This window comes from Syngnathoides biaculeatus, chromosome 5 (assembly GCF_019802595.1).
Source record: "Syngnathoides biaculeatus isolate LvHL_M chromosome 5, ASM1980259v1, whole genome shotgun sequence".
Lineage (NCBI taxonomy): Eukaryota > Metazoa > Chordata > Actinopteri > Syngnathiformes > Syngnathidae > Syngnathoides > Syngnathoides biaculeatus.
Genome location: NC_084644.1, coordinates 13,535,734 through 13,560,090, shown reverse-complemented (window position 1 = coordinate 13,560,090; position 24,357 = coordinate 13,535,734). Strand labels below are relative to the sequence as shown.

The 24,357-nt window shown below is 44.4% G+C and overlaps 2 protein-coding genes across 4 annotated transcripts; both read right to left on the bottom strand.

Annotated features, from left to right (window-relative positions):
- Positions 1-725: 725 nt before the first annotated feature.
- dbpb (D site albumin promoter binding protein b) lies at positions 726-8,966 on the bottom strand. Its single transcript, XM_061821004.1, has 5 exons — positions 7,907-8,966; positions 7,439-7,777; positions 5,483-5,941; positions 2,137-2,405; positions 726-1,621 (listed from the first exon to the last, which is right to left on the bottom strand). The coding sequence occupies exons 2-5, from the start codon at positions 7,626-7,628 to the stop codon at positions 1,406-1,408; spliced, it is 1,134 nt and encodes a 377-aa protein (XP_061676988.1). The 5' UTR covers positions 7,629-7,777; positions 7,907-8,966; the 3' UTR covers positions 726-1,405.
- A 2,508-nt stretch (positions 8,967-11,474) lies between these two features.
- Positions 11,475-23,525, bottom strand: si:dkeyp-69b9.6 (zinc finger protein 316). Of its 3 annotated transcripts, none has more exons than XM_061820168.1 (4): positions 23,075-23,525; positions 22,569-22,703; positions 17,049-17,686; positions 11,475-14,957 (listed from the first exon to the last, which is right to left on the bottom strand). In XM_061820168.1, exons 3-4 carry the CDS (start codon positions 17,263-17,265, stop codon positions 12,619-12,621), a joined length of 2,556 nt encoding a protein of 851 aa, XP_061676152.1. In that variant the 5' UTR covers positions 17,266-17,686; positions 22,569-22,703; positions 23,075-23,525; the 3' UTR covers positions 11,475-12,618. The 3 variants fall into 3 exon arrangements, with proteins under 3 accessions (XP_061676152.1, XP_061676151.1, XP_061676150.1); XM_061820167.1 differs by having other exon boundaries at positions 22,584-22,703; XM_061820166.1 differs by lacking the exons at positions 17,049-17,686; positions 22,569-22,703; positions 23,075-23,525 and having other exon boundaries at positions 13,710-13,843; positions 13,920-17,039.
- Between the last annotated feature and the right edge of the window lie 832 nt (positions 23,526-24,357).

Below are 24,357 nucleotides of genomic sequence, written 5' to 3'. Positions count from 1 at the left end.
CTCATAATTATCAACAGGAATAATAGCAGTAATGGCGATCACACTCTCGAGTTGTTGCGCCATCCCACTCAACACGTCATTGGTACAGAGTTTAATATGTGCATTATCAAGTCGAGGGGAATTGTTGAGGGGGGGTTAAAAAAAAAAAAAAAAAGAAACTCCGTTGCTCGATAAAAGCGATTTTGGCTTTAATTCTGAGAAATATCTCTTTCAATATGCAAAAAAATAGCACGTGTCTTCTCAATAACCCATTAGAAAGCAGGTATTGAAAGATAACTTGAAAATGATTGGAGCATGTTGCATAAATGTTTCACCCTTACAAACTACTTTTTAAAAATATTTTTTTGAATTGTAAAAATAGTTAGAATAACAAAAATCGTGTTTTTCTCTCAAATTGCCTTTGTTTTCTGATTGGCTGGGTTAAAACCCCATGCTCATTTCGACTTGTCCTATAAAAGAATAATGATAACGATCATTATATGTAATACAGTATCTGTTTTAGTGTTTAAGTCCAGTACCATCGAGGTTTAAAAAAAAAAATGTTACGGGAAATGTTACAATACTAAGGTTGGAAATGTGAATAAAAGAATTAAAAGTAGAAGCAGCATCACAAAGACTTTCACCACTAATGTCCATTCAGTAAAGTACCAGTCTGATACGATTAGCCCAAGTGGTAAACGGGTTAATAAATGAGCTAATAATTACAGAGGATTGTCTATTGGAAAAAAAAAAAAAAAAAAAAAATGCACAAAACGTCTCAGCTGCTCTCTCCCACAAATAGGGAGGATGGGGCGGGAGGGGTAAACGAAAGAAAACATAAGTGCTTGCGTTGCTTCAATGCATAAGTAAAATCCACAAAAAAATGTTGAACTATACGACGTGAAGATCATTTTTGCTCTCTATATTACAATTGTTACACACGTTCCTCGCCCTCGCCGCAGCATCCCGACATTTACAAAGGAGTCGCAAAACTGAAAATACCCTTCGACGGCTGAGCCCCTCCCCCACGTTGCGCCGGACTCGTCTGCGATAAAAAGATAGTGTTCCCCCAATCTCTAGTCACGTAGAAAATGTACAAAATTATTCTCCAAATTTCTACTCTCCTTCTAAATGTTTTCTGAAGTATTATAAAAATATACAATTCTCCAATAGCAAAACCCTTAAAAGTCACATCTGTTAAATTATTCTCTCCGTCCGTCGTTTTTAAAGAGCTCGACAAAAACACCTGAGCTGCGGTAGGTACGCACTCCTTCCTCCTCCTGATACATTCATCATCATCATCATTATCATCATCATCATCATCATCATCATCATGATTCCAGACTTTTCCAACCTGTCAACCTAAAAATCCAAAGTCTTAAAAAGGAATCCAGCTTATTTCACTCCTCTTCCTCGTCCTCCTCGATCACTGGTCAGCCAGACGGTTCTCGTATTTGCTCAGGATGTTGCGGCACCGACCCAGTTCCTTACGCATCTCTGCCACTTCCTGTCGCAGGGCGGCATTCTCTCGCTCCAGGTAGGCGGCCCGCACCGATATCTGGTTCTCCTTGAGGCGCCGCGCGTCTCGAGAGCGCTTTGCCGCCTCGTTGTTCTTGTATCTTCTGCTCCAATACTTCTCGTCCTGAGAAGAACACAACACATTGATTGATTGATTGATTGATAGATGGACAGATACGGATATCTAGATAGACATGGACAAACAGGTCAATAGATCGATATTAGTACATCCATCCGTCCATTTTCTTTGCCGCTTATCCTCACAAGGGTCGCAGGGAGGGCTGGAGCCTATCCCAGCTGTCAACGGGCATATCGAGAAAAACAACAATTGCACTCACAATCACACCTAAGGGCAATTTAGAGTATCCGATTACCGTGCCGCCATTAGTACATTATGCAAAAAAATATATATTAGTAATAAAATAATTCCTTAAAATGATTACTTTTGAAAAAAAAAATAAATAAAATCAACAACAAATTAAAAAACAGCTTCAATTAATGAATGGAAGCAAGAATTAAAAATCAAACAATGCCATTAAATCACAGATAAAATACATCATATCAAATTTAAAAAAAAGAAATAAAAAAAAACTCATTAAGTTACATTTTGAATCAAATGAACCAAAGAAAATGATTTACCTTCATATTATCGGGCACCAGGATCTTGCGTGCCTTCTTCACCATGGGCTGCGGCTTGAGCTCCTCTTCGCTGAAGGTCTGCCTGGGGTCAAAGTTCTGCTGCCCGGGCCCGTTGGACAAAACGATGTCCGACGGGTCCATGTCGAAAATTCCCACCACGTCCGGCCCGCTGCCCGTCGGCGTCAGCAAGGGCGGGCACGAGGAGGACGACGGCGAGGAAGAGGAGGAGGATGGCGACTCGCAGGAATCGTTCATACTCGTCTGGCTCCCTGCAATTTTTCAAAGAGGAGACGTCAGTTCTGTTTACATTCACAAATGAAGACATTATGATTATCAAATTGCACCTGATTGGTCTAAAAGTTATTTATTTACTGCCATTATATATGCCAGTGACGTAAAGCGACAGCCCGAAGAAATACATATGGATACACTAGCTCTAGCCTATTACAGTTACAGTTATATACACTTTATTTTAACATTTTTGCTTGAAGATCTCTTGTGATATTTTTTAATATATAATATTTGCCTCGCGTAAATGAAGGTTGTGAGACACATGCAGGGTTGCATAAAACAAAAGGCCACCAGGGGGAAATAAAGAGCCACCTTCCATCAATCACGAATGTCATTCCGGCTGTCTTAACTGGTTGCCATCAATAAAGAACCCAACCTACAACATAAATAATCTATTACCCAGGAATTCTACGAGTACTTTTTTTTTTTCAATCAAAACCGTGCAGTGCTGGACCGGGACCTAGCGGAGAGATCCAAACGTGGGAAATGTTATGTAACGTTCTACCCCTCCCTTTGAAAGAAGTTAACTCGGAGTGGGGTCACAGAAAGGTTTTCCATCATAGGTGTGATGCTGACACAAACTCCCATATGCACACACACATGAAGGGCATTGGCTATGGATGTGGGACGAAAATAGAGCTGGGAATCGATATTTGCTAGGCGGGCGGGAGCCGGGGTCGGGGGGGCTTGCTATGCTATTGCTGTGATATTGATGGTGCAAAGCTAAGGGATGTACAGGAGAGATGCTGTCGCTATGTGCCCGTGCGCTAGCAGCCAATTGCTTTGGAATTTCAGAACTGTGTGAAAGACAATTAAAGTCAAGTCTGTGGAGCGTTTTTAGAAGCGGAGGGTGAAGAATCTACAGCTTGGTGACCAAATGAAGAGTGCTAGTGCATTTCATCTGGCGGACTACACATTTTTGAAAATAAAAATTGAGCTATTTGTAAAAAATAGCAAATAGCCAGCCCTGCTCTGAATAGTGAAGAAAACTTCACCCGCATAAAAAAAGGTTAGCACTTGCCAAAAGATGGCGCCAGAGCAATATATTTACATTAGACATGGCTGTGGCTTCAGTACAAAAAAAACGATAGGTTCCCTCAAAAGAAATCTTCAGATAAACGTATGCAAATTTGTGAAAGCCAAACTATGAGTATGTGGGGGTTCACTGAATAATGAAAATACATTTCATGTTTAGTACGGCCCACAGAGCACTTGAAGAAAAAAAATGTTGATTTTTTTTCAAAGCCACACAACAGTGACTGCAGAATGGCCAATAAGACAAGCAGGGGCCTAAAAACATAAAGGTGATATCTGGAGGTGGAAGAATTAGTTAATTAACAATTAATTGATTATCAAATTAAGAGGCAACTATTTCGTAAATCGATGAATCACTATTTGAGACATTAACTCCAAATTGTCCAAATCCAGAGATTTTCAATTTCTAAACAGAAAACCTTGTCAGATTTCTGTCCTTAATGAAAGATGACTGATTATGTTTGTGTTTAATCTAAATGAGAAATTTGCCAAACATCTGCTTTGAATTTATAAAACAAGGCTCTGCATTTTGCAGTGCATCCATAAATTCACGTTTGTGTATTAAACTCATAAGTTAGTGTACTACTGGGCTATCCTATCATGACCCGTCATCGCACCAGGTGCACCCAGAACCACATTCCGCACCGCGGATCTACATCTAAGTCGGAAGTCACACATTCCCGCAATCAACCGCTCACGAGAACCTTATTATCCATCACTTCTTAATTGTTTTGATCCCCACCCCCCAGGCCCAGGCCCCCCTCTTCCCGGCTTGCACTTGCTGGCAGGGAGCAGTGAGTGCAGCCACCTGCTGCTGGAGGGGTTCTGCTGGAATGTGCTGGCTCGAGCCAAACTGGAACATCTTTCACAGCTGGAGCTACAGATCATTTTTTGTGCTTGAATAAGCCAATTTGCCCTTAAATGTAATGGGGTTAGCCTTAAGCGCTCTCCCGTGAGTTCTCCCTCATTCTGTGAGACGTTAGTACGGTTGTCCCTCTCACGTGGCGGAGCGAGGAACCATATTTGGTAACGTGTTCAAAATGACACAGCGTGCCTTGAATAGGGAAGTCAGTCCCCAGGCCTGTGATTTCTCCCAGCCAATCACATAGAAAAAGTGAATGTTCCTAATGAAAGCAGATTAAATTATATGGATTTTAGAAATTGGCAAAAAAATGAAGATGACTTTAAAGCACAATAGTGGTCTACGAGTGAGATATAAAAGCTTCAAAGATAATAGATATGTGCTGGTATTATACATTGGCGATCAGATGTCCAGTGTTTCCAGCAGCAGGAGCAGCAGCCGCCGCCGCCGTCTTCCTGTACCCTTGGCCCTCCCCCTCCCTTAGGCTCCTCCCCCATGTGTACCGACCCGCCTCTAGTTCTCTCACTCCAGCGGACTCAGGCAGCCTCGGCACGTGTAGCGACTCGTGCACATGGCTGTGGCGTGTGAAGCGAGGGAAGATTTAAAGACACGCAATCATAAATACTCCACGCTCTGCTCTCGTTCCCTTTCCGTTTCCAAAAACTGTTTGGACCTCCACCCCTCCCACGCTGGTGAATATTAATAATTGGCCAGGGTTAAATGCTGATCACGTCGTTAAACCGAGGAACATTGATCACATGCAAAATGCTGACGCTGACTCATAATATTCTCGTGGTGTGTTTTCCTCGCTCTAATGCCACAGATCCTGAGTCCGCTGAGCTAAGGGGACCACATTTGAACTCTGGGGGTGTATTTTGGGCATTGTTTGAATCCTCAAGTCTATTTCTATGCTCTCGTGAAGCCCCGTGACAGAATCTCGGGCCTTCTCTGTGATTCTACTGGGCAGAGAAGTGCTTTGTCACCATGGTATCTCCTTTTGTAACTCCTTCACTAGCCTGTGGGAAAATTACACGCATGACATCGCCTCTGCTGCATTTGCAAGTGAACTGCAGGAGCCTCAATTTCAGGAGACAATTTGTCAGTAACGAGGGCCCCCCGACTTCTTGAGCCTTTTCCGGTCGTATCAGTAAAACTCACCGTGCAGACAGTCGTTTCCTCCGGTGAGGCTTTGAGGCTGCGCCACCTCCAAACCGAGCAGGGACGGGGAGGACGAAGATGAGGGCGACGACGACGAGGAGCCAGCCGGGGATGGGGGCGGTAGGCACTGGGAGCTCTGGTTGGGCACTGCGGACTGGGAGCTCTGCGAGGGGATCTGGGCCGAACTGGAGCTGTTGTTGCTGTGCATGCTGCCCATTCCGTTTTCAGTCAGAAACTCCTCCAAGTCCATGTACTGCAGCTGGAACAGGCCCCCGTCCGCCGGCAGGGTGCGATCCCATAAGAGGGGGCCCAAGAACTGGTTGAAATTGCCGCCTCCGTTGCCACCGGTACTTGTGCCATTGCAGCCGTTGCCGGCACTGCCGCTGCCTATTCCAGACGTGTTCCTCATGGAGCACACGCCCATAGAGTCTTCATCGAGGTCCATAGATCGCTCTTTGTCTGCAATTAAACAGAGAACATATCATTATTTTGATGACCAAGTGTTTAGGTAACAGCAAGAAACATTTTAGGATTGAGCCTTTCAAACGTACTCCAACTATTGGGTGGGGGATTAGTATGTTGCCATCTTGAAAAGCGCTGCCCTTATATACCATTGACTTTTAGATCTTGGGAACACCTTTGAACTTTGTTATGAAGTACAGGAGTCCGGGAGAGAGGAAATAAAGTCTAAATCCTTTATTCCACCAAACAGTACGCTTCTGTTCAGTTCTGCACGGTATGCTATTTTTTGGGCCCAATTGTCAAAGTTGCAAAGCTAAGCTTCACCTTGGAGTCCAACAATTCACCCTGTGGGATTTATTGGATTGTATCTTGAGGGACAGAAAAGGAGCCTTAACCCCTATTTGCACCAAGTAGTATGATTTTGTTCAGCTAAGGCGAGTTTCAACTGAGCATTACGGTTTAGTTTGGTTTCGTTTGGTATGTTTTTTTTTTTTTTTTTTTTTTTTAGTTGCTGTTCTCAAAGTTGTAACTCTAACAGGTACCTTGGAGCCCAACATTTTGCCCTTTCGGGTCTGTTAAGTTCCATCTTGTGGGATAGAAATTGAGCCTTAAGGCTGGTTTCCACCAAGCAGTAAGGTCTGGTTTGGTACGGTACCCTTTTATGGCTCCCAGTGTCAAAGCTCTAATGTTAATCCCAATTGCTGTGGGGTTCATTAAATTATCCCTCAAGGAACAAAAATGGAGCTTTAAGGTCCTTTCCACCGAGCAGTACGATTGTGTTGTTATTTTTTTGGTTTCCTTTGGACAAGTTGTAAAGCAAACCCTCTCATTGGACCAAACAATTAGTCCTACTTAGGTCTACTTGATTATATTTTGGGGGATAAAAAAATTAGCGTTAAAGTCACATTTTACCAAGCGGCAATGGTTCGTGATAGTTCAATATCGTAGGTTTTATTGTTTTAATGTGCCAAAGTCACTTACAGAATGTAGCGTGAGATTGGCCATTGACAGATCGAGGTTTCTGGATTGTACCATGACCAAAGTCATCTGCACACCTCGGTGAAAACGTAGATTCGACTGTTCCCCGAATTCTAAGGGTTTTACTTTAAAACTCCCTCTACCCCCCCGCCACCCACCTCACACAAGCAAACAACTCACAGATAGAGCAGATGGCAACAGAATTGCAGTATTAAAACAAGAGCCGGAGCCAGTCTGTTATCATGTAGACTGTAAAATCCCGAGGTAATCTCACTATGATGGAATATCAGAATTCATGAGAGGAGCCTTGACATTAAGCAAACATTGTAAACTGGACACTAATCATCAAGTGATTATAATCAAAGGGAGCGGGGATTATAATATGCGGCGACACTCTAGCATGAATTACAATGCATTAATGTTGCATATTTGTACTGAGAGGGCAACAGCAGGTGAAACTGTGACGTATTCGTGGGAGGCCATGTCACATGGTGCACAACATAAACAAGACCCCACCTTTGAGATCACAGGGGCTTCTCAGGCGCTGGTCCCCCTTCATGGGGTGCTGCAGCAGGGATTTGAGTCCCACCATGGAGTTGAGGTGCCCCGCGGTGAGGGAGCCCCCGGGCTGTGTGCAAGTCCCGAACTGTGGGCTGGCGCCCGCGGGCAATTCCGGTGTCGGGAGCTGGGTGAGCTGCCTGGACATCCTGGGCCAGACGGCAGGAGGGTGGGGGGTGGGGAGGGGGGAGGCACGGAGAGACACCTGTGAGGTGAAGGTGGGAGGTGGGAAGGGGGATGTACTTGGGAGGGGCGAGAAGAGGTGACCACAGGATCTACAAAAACGAGTTTGGATGACTGTGCATGCAGCGGGGGTGGAAAGAAAAAGAGGGGAGGTGGAGAAAAAAGGGGGGTGTTTATGGTGCTGCCGCTGTACAGAATTATAATAACAAGTGCAGTATAAACAACACATCCACGTGTAATTACCTTTAATCACCTGATGAGAGGACCAGAAGGCTCCCTTTATTTCCTTGCACGGCTGTTTGCCTCGAAGTATTCCATTTCACTCCTCCGGTGGGGTGGGGGGGATCCAAATCGTTATTCTCAGTGCAGTGTGGGAGGATCAGCTGAGTGGAAAAGCTCACCAAAATGTACTAGTGTAGGGGGGTGGGGGGGGGTCAGAACAGTGCAATGCGAGAAATTGCAACCCCTAAAAAATAATGGAAAATTATATCCAGTCGTTTCAAAAATGGAGCAACGGATCTGGTGAAAAGTCCTCAAAAAGAAAGTACGGACCGATTTTGGAAACAAACAAAAAAAAAGAGCGAAATCGACGCCAGAGTGTCGATGTTGTCGTTGAAATGACAACTTGATGTTTGTCTTCTGTGGGCTCGCGCTCACTTGTCCGTCGCGTGGAAGTGGGAGGAGGTACCCGAGCGGCGGTGGGAGGGCGGCGGGGGGGTCGTTTCCTCCTTCTGTCTGTACTTTCTCATTTGCATCCGGCGGCTCCAAGTCACGGGCACGGCTGTGTGTGGTGTGTAGTGTGTGAAGCCGTCGTCGAGCTCAGATGGAACGGACACGGGCGGCTCACGTGACGTCAAACGCCGCCGAATAAGCCCGGAGAGGGTTGGCCAGAACTCTTCGCTCACCCCCCACCGGAGCTTGTGCCATTATTTATGAGCTACGCCCACTCTCGTGCCACACCTCGAGGAGAGACGTCTGCTGTCACTTGTTCTTGTTTACTCCGCGGCGTCAACAACACGAATGGGGAATTAACCTTGGCGCTAACGTTAGCTAAATGTTAGCAGTTTGAACGAGCGGAAGGGGAAGTTTAACGTACGACTAGTTGTAAAACGCACACATATTTTAATCTTGCCGGTCAAATAATAATGTTTTCATTTCAATATCCCTCCTTAATAGCAAGGCCGAGAAAACGTGAGCGTGCGTGTGTCTCCCCCCCCCACAGCAAGTTTCCTCCCTCCCGGTGTATTGTACAAAAGCTCCACCACGGCTCACGTGGAGCGGCCACGCGGAGCCCAGCCTGTCCGCTGGCGGCTCCCGCTCCGATTGGCTGGGAGCTCGTCTGCGAGCGCGCCCATTGGCCACAAGTAGGTCGGCTGCTCCCGCCCACTCGGATCCCCTGCGTGCATGCGAGTGCCGCGTGAGGGCGAGCTGGAAGGATGAGATGTAAAAAAAAAACAAAAAAAAAAAAAAAAAGGCACGAGGGCGGCCCGGCCCAGCTCGCTCCACTGTACCCGAGCACATGCAAAACAGCGCGCCACAGGAATCCAAGTGTGCACTGCCCACAGACGGATGTGCTCGAGTTGACAAGTAAACATTTGACAGGGTTCTGTGACACCGTCGGCGGGTGGAATCCTTTGCAAGCGTGAGCACGCACGTGACTGTTCACTTCTATAAATTGACAGTGATGAGACCAACGGGGGTCGATTGAAAGCGACGCTCGGGCCTGATTCATTTGTCATCCCTGCTATTTCCAGATTTTTATATCAATTTGAAAGATTATTAACACAGCCTTGACATCCAGATGTCTACACTTTTATCAATTGACCCAAAACTTTATGAACCCATGAAGAATTCCATTTGGGGCGAGGAATAGGGCGATAGTTGGCACCGAAAAATTGCGTTTTGATGCATTAGCTATTTTTTTTTTTAAATCGAACTAACTGTAAGAAATCCATTTTAAAACTTTTAAACTCCATGGGGACATTCATTTAAATTTCCATCTCGGTTTATGAGATGCTAACACTAGGAAACCCCCGCATTTTATGTTTGAGCTGAAATGTCAAAGATTAAGGTTTCATTTTTATTGAACTGTTGGTAACGGCGATAAACTTTAGTTAGCTATATTTTTTGTGTTATCTAACTTTGCAAGGTAGGCTACTGAACCGGGAAGCTAACTTCCTGCCTTTTTAGGATTTTAAAGCTGCCAATTCTGAAAACTAATATTAAAAAACCTAACATGCAAAAATGTTCAAAAAGATTAACATTTTTGCTTTTACTGCAAATGAGTATCAGCTCCAAATATCAGTTATGAAGCCCCTCGACTCATAATCGAATCTGAATCTGCCCTGGAGGAAAAAAAACAAAACTATTTGTATCATTTGGACCAGTGTCAAAGGCTTTTTGGGGGGGGGGGGCATAAAGCATTTGCTCTGCTTGAACTAATTGTCACACTTGTACAATCAAGTTTGAGGCTTGTCACAGCATTCATTTTTTTTCTTCTATTATCAGAGCTATGACTTCTTATTGACTTATTACTCAATTGTTTTAAGTTTGACTCAACAGGCTTGATTTAAAGGTCATTCAGCATTCAAAATTTCCAAAAGAAATCTGCAACCTTTGTCAACATGACCTTAAGTGTAATGGTGAAAATCAATGTTTTCCTAACCTTCATGGAGCAAAGCCCCATATCTTCCACAAATGTCACACCACCGAACAAAAATAAAATGAAAATGTTGATATAGAGGTTATGTAATGATTGCCAAGTTTAAATCATCTTCTGTCCAATGAGTAGAAATCAGATCATTTCCTGTAGATCACCTGCTGATCTCACACAGTACACTAATCTACCACAGCACAGTGGTTGTGACTCACTGATTAAAACTTCATATCATTACAGCAGAATGTACTTTTCTATTTTTTAAACCCTCCACAAATTGCAGGAATCCACGCGACTATCATCCTAGTTGCGCTTTAGACGTGCATCAACTGAGAAATGGTAAAGGATCTTCACATTTTTCCTCTGGTTAATTTTAAGAGGTTTTTTTTAAAAAAAAAAAACAAGAATAAAGCAGGCAGAACTCACAGCCGTACAGCTTTATCCCTCATCACAGTGCAAGTCCATGTGACTTGGATGGCAAAGCCACACTGGAGCATGGGAATGGTAGTCCTGGTGTGTGGTTTACTGACACCCAGTGGCGTTACAATGACACTGAGTGGAGTTAGGCCAATTTTATTTCTCATGTACAGTAGTCATTATTTTGCATCAACTGCAGTTAAGAAAATCCATACAACCATCCGTTTTCTTAGCCGCCTATCCTCACCAGGCTCGCGGGGAGTGCTGGAGCCTATCCCAGCTGTCGACGGGCAGGAGGCGGGGGACACCCTGAACTGGTTGCCAGCCAATCGCAGAGCACATGGAGACAAACAGCCACACTCACAATCACACCGACGGGGTAATTTACTGTCCAATTAATGTTGCATGTTTTTGGGATGTGGGAGGAAACCGGAGTGCTCATAGAAAACCAACGCAGGCACGGGAAGAACATGAAAGCTCCACACAGGAAGGTCTGGGATTGAACCCGGTACCTCAGAACTGTGAGGCCAACGCTTTCCAGCTGCTCCACCGTGCCGCCCAGTTAAGAAAATGTAGAGTAAGACTACAAAAAAAAAATGTATCCTGCGATAAAGTTGATTACCAAGAACATTAAAAACATCACGTTTACTAAACCAGGAATCACATTACTCGTGACTGTAATCGTACCGTTTTCTGCATTGCTTTGAACAAGAACGGAAAAGCGATTATTACACTCAAGGTTTATTCATTTCAAATATAATCAACTACTGGCTTTTCAGTAAATAAAGTGATAGAAATCTACTAAAACTATAGTATTTTTTTTTTTCTTTAAAAGAAAAAAAAAGTGTAAAACAGGCATGGACATTCCATATGTGAGGGGAAAGGATTTCTTCAGAAAGAAAAAAAAAAAAAAAAAAAAAAAAAAAACGTGACAAGATTAAGATTGCAACTCAACACGCTAAATGGTTGAGGTTCAGTCTAAGATTGGTATGACGACAGTTACATACATAAATACATGGAATTGTACATTTGCTTGGAGAATAGGTCCTTGTCTTTAGCACAATGTGAAGCACTGTAGAAATAATCACTGCTAAAAAGAGCATACAAATAACATGAGACAAACGTGTTATACTTCTGTTCTATCCCTCGGTATAAAAGCTAAGAAAAATTTTGAAATCAATGAAGTCAACAAAAAGCAAGTCTTTTTGTCAGTTTCTTCATCTTGGCAGGAGACCCTTTGTACTAATTACCATCGACATTTTTACCTATACGTAATTATAATCACTAGGGCATATAGGAGGAACCCTTAAATCAAGCTCACGCTACAAACTTCAGGGGTACACCTGAATAAGCCATCACATACCACCTCAGCGCAAAAAAACAAAAACAAACTTGAGAACAAACATGCACCGACAAATTAACAAATATCTTAATCCCAAAGTCCCTACTCCTAATAAAAGCACTTTACATATTTAAAAAAAAAACTCCTCGGAGTTGCTACATAAACCAGACAGAAGTACACAGCAGAGACACAGTTTATCATACAGCAAAAGGGTGTGTAGCAGGGATGCTAGTTAGAATATGGGCACAGGGAGATACATGTGCAGGTAACGTTATCTATACTTGCTTAGTGACTGCACAGTGTCTGCCAAGCATAGTGTCAATGCACTTAAGGGGTTAGTGATCCTAGGAAACAGTCACACTTTTTTTTTTTTTTTGAAAGACATTCCAAAAGAATCTGGAAGCATTTCAGGTGATTTAATGGGATGCTTTACAGTAGTTATTACCACACTTCAGTCCTAAAAGTCATCAGTCTAAAGAACGACTTCCGTTTTCAAGTCCCTTTGTTGTCACCATGTTGTCACACGAGGTACCGGGATGCTCAGTATCTATATGATCCCAGAGGATGGTACGGCGTGTCGCCCTGACCGTCTCGGGTCTGTCTTTCGCCCGGTCTCTTTAATAGCATCGGCTTTTTGGCGTCGCCCTCCTGCGCCCCCTTAGCGATGCGGCGGCAGGAACCCTTGTGTCTTTGGAGAAGTGCGCCATTCCAGAAGCGAGCCGAGCAGCACTGGCAGGAGAAGGTCCCTCTGGCGCGGTGAGAAGCCCGATGGACAAAAGCTGCCATAGCCCTGTGAGATTGCTTCCCACATACACTGCACTGAAGTCGCTCTCGAGTGGTTCTTGCTTTTCGTGGGTGTCTAACTGCCATGTGGACTAGGAGGCCCGCTTTGCGGGAGAACACTGAATTGGGGCATACCGGACAGCCAAAACGCTTCACAGGAACTTTTAAGGAAGACAGGATCTGAACCTTCACTCCCCCAGTGTTGACGAGTTTATACCCACCGCCACCAGATCCTTCTCCCCGCCTAATGGTCAAGCGAAGAGAGCCATGTTTTTTGTTCAACTGCCCTCTTACAGTACAACTTATCTTTCTCTTCTTTTGGCTCCCATCGAATCTGACTAAGTCTTGGGATTCGTACTTATTTTCCCGCCACTCTCTCCTATCGGACTTTTTTTTTTTCTTCTTGTGTCGTCTGATTTCATCATGCGGCAACTGGTTGCTGCAGTCGAGGTGTTGTTGGAGCTGGGCACCTGACTGATGATGAGGATGATGGTGGGGGTGATGGTGATGATGATGTAGATGGTGATGTTCAGTGGAGGGCAGTTCCGTAAGGGGCTGGAACGGGGCTGTGGTGTGTAGAGTACGGCTGCGGGATCCGGCCGGATATATGTGCTCTCCTTTTACCCCGGCGGGGGAGTGCGGGTGGTGAGGGGGCATGATTGTAGAATTGGGGGGGAGAGGCTGTGAGTAAGATGGGGCACTGGAGGCTGAAGACTGGGCTGCTGGAGCATCATAAAAGAGGGGAGAGTAGCCAGCTGGTGGTTGCGGCGGCGGCGCCTGTTGGTGGCCATGAGTAACAACATTAAGACTTGGGGCCCCATGGCTGTCGGTAGTTGGGGCCATTTGCAGCAGAGCATTGGTGGCAGCTTCACTCTCTGAAGTCGACTGGTTCACATCAGGCCCTCCCCGGTTGTCTCCAGACCCGCTGCTGCCTTCTTGAGGGTTCGATGTTTCTCCTCGGGTGATTCCGTGCTGGGACTGCCTGTGTCGAGTAAGGCTATTTGAGTAAGCAAATGCTTTCCCGCACACCTCGCAGCAGAAATGCTTTTCACCCCCACCTTCATGAACCGTCTGGTGATGAGCAGTCAGATGGAAGTGGTGGCGGAACGACTTCCAGCATATAGCGCAGGTGTAAAGACGCGGGGGAGGCTGTGAATGCGGCTGGGTATCTTGAGGCTTGACATCTTGAGGATAAGAGTAATAGGAGGAGGTGCTTGGTACTTGGTTCTGGCTCCCGTCTTGGGTCACACTGCATTGAGGGTTCGGATTAAAGCTGTTTATATTCTCGGCAGCAGGTGTTGTGGGGACTTCTTCAATCTCCCCTTTCTGGTGGAGTTTGCTGTGCCTCCTCAGACTCTGGGAGTAACCAAACTCCTTCCCACAGATGCTGCATTTGTAATTCTTTGCCCCAGAGTGAACCGTTTGATGCTTGCTAAGGTGGAAAGCCTCTCTAAAATATTTTCCACAGACAGTGCAGTGATGAGGCTTTTCTCCGGTATGTATGCGGTCATGGCGGCGTAGAGTCTCGCGACGTGCAAAACCCTTACCGCAGACACTGCAGAGGTGAGTGCGTGGGAGCCCACTGGTTCCCATTCTCGGAGTATACTGCCTACGCTTAGGGGGCTGCCCATCAACTGCCGGATCTTTCTTTGCTCTTGGTTTGCGGGGACGCTTGGGCTTAGCAGCGGTATTCTGTGGATTGTTGCTCAAGGCGTCCTGGTTTCCGCCACCTCGGAAATTCTTATCCATTCCAGATGTTGACGGTGAACCCAGAGGGCCAAGACCAAGACCACCGAGTAGACCTCCTATGATGTCTCCCCTGTCATCTCTATTTCCAGTTGCTGCAGTGATAGCAGAGATCGCATTATTGACGGAGCTAGTGACATCATCCTCTGAGTCATCAAGTAGCGAAGAGAGGGGCAGGTGGGGCTGTTGCTGCGGATGATGGTGCTGGTTGTGGCTCTGAGAGTGCGGATGCAGTGTTGGGGCCAGGGGCGCCTTTCTCAGAGCTGGGCCGGCCATCCCGCTTCCACAGGGGGAAGCGCCAGAGTAGCATGGAGATGGATTACCTTGAGAACGGTGGTCTTCATGGTAGCCTGTGTAACGATTCCGAGAGTAGTCAGTGGGGTATTTACCATCTGCTCTGTCCCTGTCATTTGAATTCCCTCCCCTTGCAGACTGAAACAGATCACATCCTAAACCTGATTTTTGTTCGCCTTCCCCAACAATTACACCATCCTTTTCCTCAGTTTTCCCATAAATTACCCCCCTATTGCTAGGATAAGTTCCCCCTCCTCCTCCACTCCCTCCCCCTATTCTGTCCTCACCATCACTTTCTGTCTTGCTGCCTCGTTGTTTGGGTCCCCTACCTGGCTTGCCGCAGGTGCCTGAGGCAGCATGGTTGAGTAGAGAGGTGCTCTCACGGAAGGCACGACCACAGGCAGGACATCGGAAAGGCTTTTCCTCATGTATCTTCTCATGCCGTGTCAGTGACTCTCTACGATTAAAAGCCCGAGAGCAGGTGGAGCAGCCATATGGGCGGGCTGAAGAGTGCAGGACACCATGTTGAAGGAGGTGTCCTTTTTTCTTAAAGCCTTTACCACAATCTGGGCAATGAAATATTTTGTCTGGGCTAGGGCAACAATTGGACAATGGCTGGGGTGTTTCTTGGGTCGAATGGGGGAGGGTCGGGTCTGACTGACTTTTAATGTGCACAGGATTTGGGCCAGTAGTGGTAGATTTGCTAGTGCCCGCTGCAGTTGGCTCATGCATACGCATATGCCTGCGAAGGCTCGAAAGGTGAGGGAAGCTTTTGCCACACTCTCCACAGCTATAGATCGACTCTATATCAGAGTCTGTGGTGTTAGCTTGAACTGAGCTTAGGTTATCAGATTTAGTAAGGTGAGACTCGTTAGTAACCAGTACTGAGGGAGCAGAGGAAGAGGGAGCAGAGGAGGAGGAAGAAGAGACTACTGATGAGGATGAAGATGAAGAAGAGGCAAGCAGGGATGATGGGTCTCCCCCCATATTTGATAAACCAACCCCACTTCCAATTAAAGCCGGAGGCTGACTATGACTAAGTGCTCCGTTGTTACTACCAGCGCTCGGATTACTTTGGCTGCTGTGGCCATTATTAGTGCTTTCGGATTTTCTCTGCGGCAAATAGCCAGCCATCGCTTTCTTCCTCCTACTGCTACTACCGCCGCTGCTACTGCTACTACCACCACCGGTTCCACCACCTGTGCTTTCCGCTTTACCGTCATCCTTAGACAAGGACAAGTGCAGTGGCAAGGGAAGTGGCAAACCTGCTTCCTGTTGCATCAGCGAAGCTATTTGATTTGATGAGAGGACAGGGATGCCTTGAAAGTCAAAGCTGCCCAGGGACGAGGGCTGCGACCCAGGGTGGAGAGGGTGGTGAGGATGAGAATGAGAGTGAGGATGAGATAGGGTGTGAGGCGGAAGCTGTTGCTGCTGGGGGGGTTGCTGCGGAGCCTGCTGTGACTGAGAAGCGGTGTGGCTATGCGAGTGAGAGGAATGCAACGCAGGGGGTGGAGCGAGGCCAGTACTAGGCTCCCCGCTGGTCTGACTTAAACCAATCCCTAAGTGGTTATGGCTACCCTGTTGAACTAGAAACTGCTCTAAACTAGCATTAGCAGGCACCCCAGAAAGGAAATACTGATTAGCAGCTAGCATGCAACTAAACTGTTGGTGAAGGCTCCGTGCATCAGACTGGGCCCCAACCAACTGGTGTCCCAATGAGCTGACTGCACTGCTGCTAGAAGGGTTGTTAGAGGTGGCCACAGAGGTTGAAGGGGAAGGGGAGGACGAGGAGGGCCCAGATGATGCTTGGGGAACAGACAGGCCGGGATGCAGAGGAGGTGGGGGTGGAGGTGCGGATGTTACTAATCCTCCTAATCCCCCAGCACTCGCACTACTGCTACTTCCTCCGGCAAAGTGCTCAAAGCGACCTACACCTGTGTGTATCTGCTCCTGCGCTAGTGCTGCCTCAGACGGGTGGAAAGAGCGCAGGAACTGTGGATAGCCTGAAGAATGGCTTGAGCTGCTGCTGCTCATCTTGCTTGACTTTGAACGAGAGCTCTGAGATGAGGAAGGCTGCTGTTGTAAAGGTGGGGGAGGAGGGGCACTCATCTTGGCAAAAATTGACGCAGAATCAGAAAAGGCGTTACCTCTTGACCCCTGCAGGGGGCCCAAGCCAAGTCCAGACAGAAGAGCTCCAGACGACTCAGCTTGCTGCTGCTGCTGCTGCTGTAGTTGATGCTGGTGGAGTTGCACTTGCTGCTGATGCTGCAGTTGTCGGTCTAGACCAAGGCCTTTGAACTGGTGGGCCTGGTGCCCACTTAACATTTCTATAATGTCCAAATTGTATTTTCCAAATTGGAACATTTCCCACTCACATGCACATGGGGGGGTGCAAGGCCAAACCTCCAGTGCTAGGAGCAGCAACAAGAGTCCCAAGACAGAATGGTGAAATACAAAAAAAAAAAAAAAAAACCTAAAGACACTTTTGTGACAATGTTTTGTCCAGAACCACTTGAATGTCAGTTAAAAGTTCCCTATCTGGACTGTTGGTACTCTCGATCATACACTGCTCACAATTTACTTCCAAAAGCAGTGGGGTAGCTGGGAAGCTCAAAAGCTTAAAAAACAAAAAAGTTGTTGCATCTAACTTCAAAATTGCTAACAATAACTTATAGCCAAGCAGTTCATTAGACTTCCTCTTGTTTCCTTTGCGAGTAAGTGCATTGACATTTTCCTCGAGCTAAGTGAGATTCCTCATCTGTGTTCAGCCAAGAAGACCCTGATGCTGAAAAAAACACAAAGTTAAAGAAAAATACATGTCATAGAAGGAAGTCATATCTTCCACCACTGACCGACATTTTAATAACATTTCAGAAAGCGGTTCATGCTCTTAGGGCTCATATGCTGTAGCTTGGAACTGAAGGATTGTCACGTTTCTGTGCTTAAATCATATCAAGGGGTGTTTGTTTATTCTAAAGCAATTATTTTTAAAAAATAGTGTTTTTCGAATCCAAAATTTTAAGCGGCTCAATGTTGAGAAGTTAACGAGCAAACTACTTCTAGCACGATGTGAATTTACTGCTGTAGTTAAACCACCTGGTAATCTTTGGGGGCCTGGTATTTACTAGACTGGATGCCACTACTGTATTTGAGGAAGCACAGTAGATTTGTGTTGACTCAGTATCAACATTGCCAATTTATACCAGCACTAAGTAAGGTTTACTACATCATGTGGGGCATAATTTTTTTTTTTAACTTCTTTATCCAATTCATCAAATTCGTAATCACATTAAACGCTGTAATTTACCATAATGTGGATTTAGGCACACTTATGATAAATAAAAAGTGTCACATTCATTACTGAAAGATTATGGCAAGCACCAGGTACATACATGAAAAAATTGTCATATTGAAAAATTGTACATTGTATAATGAGATCATATACAAGCGCTATTTCAAGATGATAAAGCTCAATTTTAATTGACACAAAAATTATTCAAAGTATATTTAGTTAACCTTTAGTCTTCTTAAATTCCTCCCTGATTGTGTCATTCAAAATTGATCTTAACCATTTCTGTAACTAATAACTGATGTTACAGATCTTGTAGTGCACAGGTGTCAAACCCAAGGCCCCGGGGGCCAAATCCAGCCCACCACATAATTTTATCTGGGCCGCGAAGGCAAATCCTCAGTGTCAAAATCTGTGATTCCCAACATTTCAAATGATCATAGATCATAAATGATAATGTTCAGATATTTTTGGTACTAAACATGAACAATGGTTGAAAAACCCATTACACTTGATTTCTGATTCCAAAAATAGTTCATAAATTTTGTGTGTAAATATGATGAGGCGATTCAGAATTTCTATGGTTTCACAATAATAGCCCTCTGAGGGAACTTGTAACTACAATGTGCCCCGCTACAAAAATTAGTTTTACACCCGTTGTAGTGGATCTGTTTAGACAGTGATTATCAATCAGGGTGCCTTGAAAACCTTGGTTTTAAGCCTTGATGATATTGGGGGAGTCCCATCTTGATATTTATATTAGCTATTTCAATATCGATATGATAAGATATTGGGTTCATTGAAAAGTAACCCTTTTTTGATCATCATAAAAATGAAAACCGCACCCACCTCCCAGTTAGAAGATCCACACACTTGTGCAACTATATTATTAGTTATGCTTATATTTTCATTTAACCCCGTTCAATTGAGTTGTGCAGGCTGTAGGTCAAATTATGGGGTATTTTTTTTTCATTTATCTTTTTATACCACAAAAACCTGACACTTGACCAGCGGTATGTTGACTTTATATCCATTGTGTATTAATCTAAACATAAAATCTTTTCTAAGAACAGTCGCCCTCAGCGCGCCAGTTACTTTTCTCAATCATAATGGAGCTGACTACAGTAGTAGACATCGATTTACTACTGTGGGAACACCAAAGTAGTTACGAATACCTTCATACCAACCTTTCGTCGCTTTTATAGTGTCATTACTGTACAATTATTGAGTGCAGAAATGGCAATGATGACTTATGTCATTATGAAATTTTGATGACAGTATCATTACTCCACCCAGATTTACCTTTTATGATGACACTTCTTTAGTGATGCATTGCTCAGTAGTAAACAAATGTAGGTCAAAATGCCCTGTAAACAGTAGTAAATCATTTTCATCCAGTCCTGGTTGCTTGCGCTTATTTTTATGTGGGGCCCAAATATTAACAGACTTCCTTGATGTCGGTGACAAGTACTATGACTAAATCACATTTGCATAATGGAAAATTTAGTGCTAGGGTTGCTCCATATTTCTCAAAGTTGGTAGCAACAAGTCGCTGTGGATGGTAGCATCCTTTTACATATTGAAATTCACAATCTAAAGCAGAAATCATCTTTTATAGTGTACACAACTGACTTATGCAACAACTCTTCACTGTGTGTGGGATAGAAATGCCATTCTATAAAAAGTCGCTTCCATAATTTTTCAAAACTTTGTCAAGAACATGCGATAGTCACAATTATTATTGTTGTTGTTGAATTACGGCTCCAATATTTGTCATACACAGGTAAAGAGGGAGCTAAGTCGAAGGGCAAGCTCTCAATTTACCAGTCGATCTACGTTCCTACCCTCACCTACGGCCACGAGATGTGGGTCGTACCGAAACAACGAGATCCTGGATACAAGCGGTTGATATGAGTTTCCTCCGCAGGATGTCCGGCCTCTCCCTTAGAGATAGGGTGAGAAGCTCGGTCATCCGGGAGGGGCTCAGTGTCGAGCTGCTGCTCCTCCGCATTGTGAGGAGTCAGATGAGGTGACTGGGGCATCCGATTTGGATGCTTCCCGGACACCTGCCTGGTGAGGTGTTCTGAACACGTCCCATCGGATAGAGACCAAGGGGATGACCCAGGACACGCTGGAGAGACTCCGCCTCGGGATCTCCCCGGAAGAGCTGGATAACGTGGCTGGGGAAAGAGAAGTCTGGGCATCCCTGCTAAAACTCCTGCCTGCGCGAAACTGATCCGAAAAAGTGGGAGATGGATGGATGTTTGTCATTTTAATGTTTTTATTATATCAACCTTTTCACGGCAGACAGTTGCAGCTCTGAATCAAAGTAAAAGTATATCAGAGTTTGAAGTCCTCAAAAAACTAATTCTGTTTTCAAACTCTGTAAAAAAAAAAAAAAAAAAAGGGGGAAAAAAGTCCAAAATAGCAGATTTATATCACATTTATATTTTCCATACCCTCATAAACTGTTGAAACTATGTAAATTTCCCCATTGTGGGACTAATAAAGCTTACCAGATATTCCGCACTATAAGGCGCACCCTCAATGAATGGCATATTTTAAAACTTTTTTTCATATTTAAGGCGCACCACATTATAAGGCGCATAGAATAGACGCTACAGTAGAGGCTAGGGTTACATTACGCATCCATTAGATGGAACTGCACGAAAGGCTCAATCTTTCTTTCGGCTTGTCCCTTTTCGGGGTCGCCACAGGGTGTCATCTCAGATGAACGCACATATATGTATATATGTTTGGCACAATTTTTACGCCGGATGCCCTTCCTGACGCAACCCTTCTCAGGGAGTGGAGGCTCAATATTGATCCATATATAAGGCGAACCGGATTATAAAGGCGCACCGTCGGCTTTAAAGAAAATTAAAGGCTTTTAGGTGCCCCTTATAGTGTGGAAAATACGGTACCTTACATTACAAATATTTATTAATATTAATAAAATGATTTTACCCTGCCCACTTTCTCAAGTGACGTACTAACTAATTACCACTTCAAACGCTGCACCCTGTGCGGACATGCATTATTTTATATCACTCAACATGTATTAATTGGCCTGTTATTTTGTTGTTGAAAGTTGGTTACTCTCTGGGAAAATGGGATTCCAGTCCTACAGTATGTCACAAATGTACCGTAGCACCAAATAACCTATTTCAATGTTTTGTGAATTAATGACACCATAGCTTAGTAAATAGCACAGCTCTGACACCATCTTCGCTCCTTTTCCTCTCTTCCTGACACTTGTAGGAAGCATTGTAAGAAGTGTAGCCTTATTCGCTATCACGGAGGCGATGATCAGTGACTTACAATGCGTTGACCCTGGATGCAAAGAGAACCTTCGCCTCCGCAGCCCGGCAGCCGCAGGGCGTACTAAAATAGCATGCACGAAGCAGCTGTTCCATGCGGACGCGCCGGTAATGTCAGACACTGGATTTACCCCCCCCCCCCCCAAATATCCGGAACAATCAGTGTTACGGCTGTAATGAGTCAACCTTCATTGAGTTCTGTAATAAAATACAGACGTTGTGCAACACTGGCATACAGTTAAAACATATGAATTAGCGTCACTGTCAAACAGAAAGCTCCGACGGCCAAATTGGGTTGACTTCATATTTTTTCCACAAATACTATTAGTGCATCTGTTACTTCTACAAATTATTAACCAAGCTCAAGGTTAGAAGATGACTTACACATTTTAACAATGCAGTGTTAATGGTTCAACATTTTTTTAATCTGAATTGGGTTTTGAAGATGCAACAATTTTCCACCCATTGCCAGCTACAAATACAATCCATATTTTGTGTATTAAGAATGTAAAATGCAACTTTATTCGCACATTACGTCATCGAGTTTCAATGTGCAATTTGTATTATGAGTCATTATTTTTGATAGTCAATGACAGTGTTCATCCCACTTTGCATGATTTGGAGAAATATTAATGTATCAAAATTACACTACTACACACCAATGAATGTGCAACATCTTAATCGTTTTTCTTGTTTATGTAGATTAGGTTTACATTTCTTTTACAGTCTGGAGTGCTGTTCTTTGCATTACGTTAACCTTGGTTGTTTCTATACTAATAATAGTAACGTATGTATGAATAGTACTGTTGTGACAATTTCCCTCGTGAATAAATAAAGCATACTTATATGTTAAGACAAATGTAAGTAGATCACTGCACCTGTTTTCTTGAAATTGGGAATTTTTTTTTTAAAAAAAAAGGGAATTCATGTCAAAATCAAATCAATGCAAAGTTGTTCCAGTGTGTTCCTTTCTGTGTATTGCATTTGTAAACACGTGAAAAAAAGCAATCTGGCTTCCGTCCAATCGCTCACTTTATGCGTCGTGTTTTTATGCTCACCTCTTCAGTTCTTACCGTTTCCGCCAATCGATCCCAAGGTCTTTTTGCAGAACACGATCCCCCGACTGATGAACAAGGGCGTTACTAGAATATCGCACTTAGGGCCGATTCTCATTTTCGTGAAAAGTATCAATCCTGCAAAGAAATAAAACAACGAAAAAAGTAGCGCACACATTAGCATCGCTCTCGCTGCATACTGTAAACATTGGAAGCGGGTTGAGGGGAAAGAAAAAAAAACAAACAAACAAACAACAACGTGTTCTTTCAGGAAAGCATCTCATTTGAATTATCACTTCCAGACCCATAATTCACTCAGGCAAGATCGTTTCAACTGGCCCAAGCAGTGCAGCTGCTCCATCTCCGTCTGGGAGGGAATGGGACTGCACCACGCTAACGTTAGCCATCGCCCAAACCATCATATAAAGCACTAGTGGGCTTAATTTTGGGGTGCGAACGGTATCTTTCGTCCACCCGGAATATATAATTTGAACATAAAATATGTTTACCTGCGCCTTTAGAGAGGAGAAGACTGATACGGCCTGTCACGCCTTCTTCTTCTTCTTCGAATAGAGCTAGCTATTAGCTTCGAGCTAGCCGCTAGCGATCGCTTCCATTGCTGCGTGCTGTTTCCCAGTTGTTAGCCGGGGCCATTTTCCCCATCGCCGCTGAACCAAAGGGCTAAAGCGAGTCCGGCCGGCCGCCCGTCTGTCTGTCTCCCTCCGCACTGGAAACAATAAGCGACGAAGAACGCCGTCGTCCTTCCGCATATCACTCGTCGAGCAAAGAAGCGATAGTGGCACTATGAGCCGGTGGAAAAATGTTAGAATGGTGGTGGGCGCCAATTATTTTGGGGTAAAGTGGGGAAAAAAAAAGTGAGTGACGTGTGCTCCCCAAACATCGGTCCTTTCCGGCCATCCTAATGTTTCCGGGTAGCTGCAGCGATACGAGTCGGCGGGCTCTTCCCCACCGAAGCGAACCACTAAGCACTTTTTGCACTTTTCAATAAGCCCTCATTTGTTCATAAATCATTTAACCACTCCAGTAAAAGAAAACAAAAAAAAACTTCTTTATGGTAAAGTGGAATAATTACACTTTGGACTACGAGCCACACAATGCTATTCCATTCTAATATTTTTAGGTGTTGTGGATAAAACAAAACAAAAACGAATTCAAAAAAGGAAGACTAAGATAAATAAGTTTTAAAAGTTTTTCAACCATTTCTGTGACGTATGTAACCTGTACAACTCAATGAAATAAACATCTCAGCAGCGCAGTAAAATTAACAATTGAGATAATGTCGTTGCAAAAGTCTGCACACCCTATAGTCAAGTATCTTTATATAGCCCTGATGTGGAAGTTATACAATTAAAAAAAAAAAAAAACACTGGCATATTTGCTAAATCTCGCAGCACAAGTGACTGCCATCTTTGTGGAATTTGCAAAAATAAATTGATGAAAATGAATGGATGGCTGGAATAAGGATTTCAAAATCCTCTGGAATCTTCCAAAACCATCCTTCCAATTTCTGAGCCGCTTATCCTCACGAGGGTCACGGGAGTCATCAGGCAGGAGGCAGTATACACCCTGAACTGGTTGCCGGCCAATCGCAGGGCGCATGGAGACGGACAACAGTCACACTCACAATCACACCTAGGGGCAATTTAGAATCCCCAGTTAATGTTGCATGTTTTGGGGATGTGGGAGGAAACTGGAGTGCCTGGAGAAAACGCACACAGGCAGAGGGAGAACATGTAAACTCCACACAAGGAGGGCCGGGATTGAACCTGGG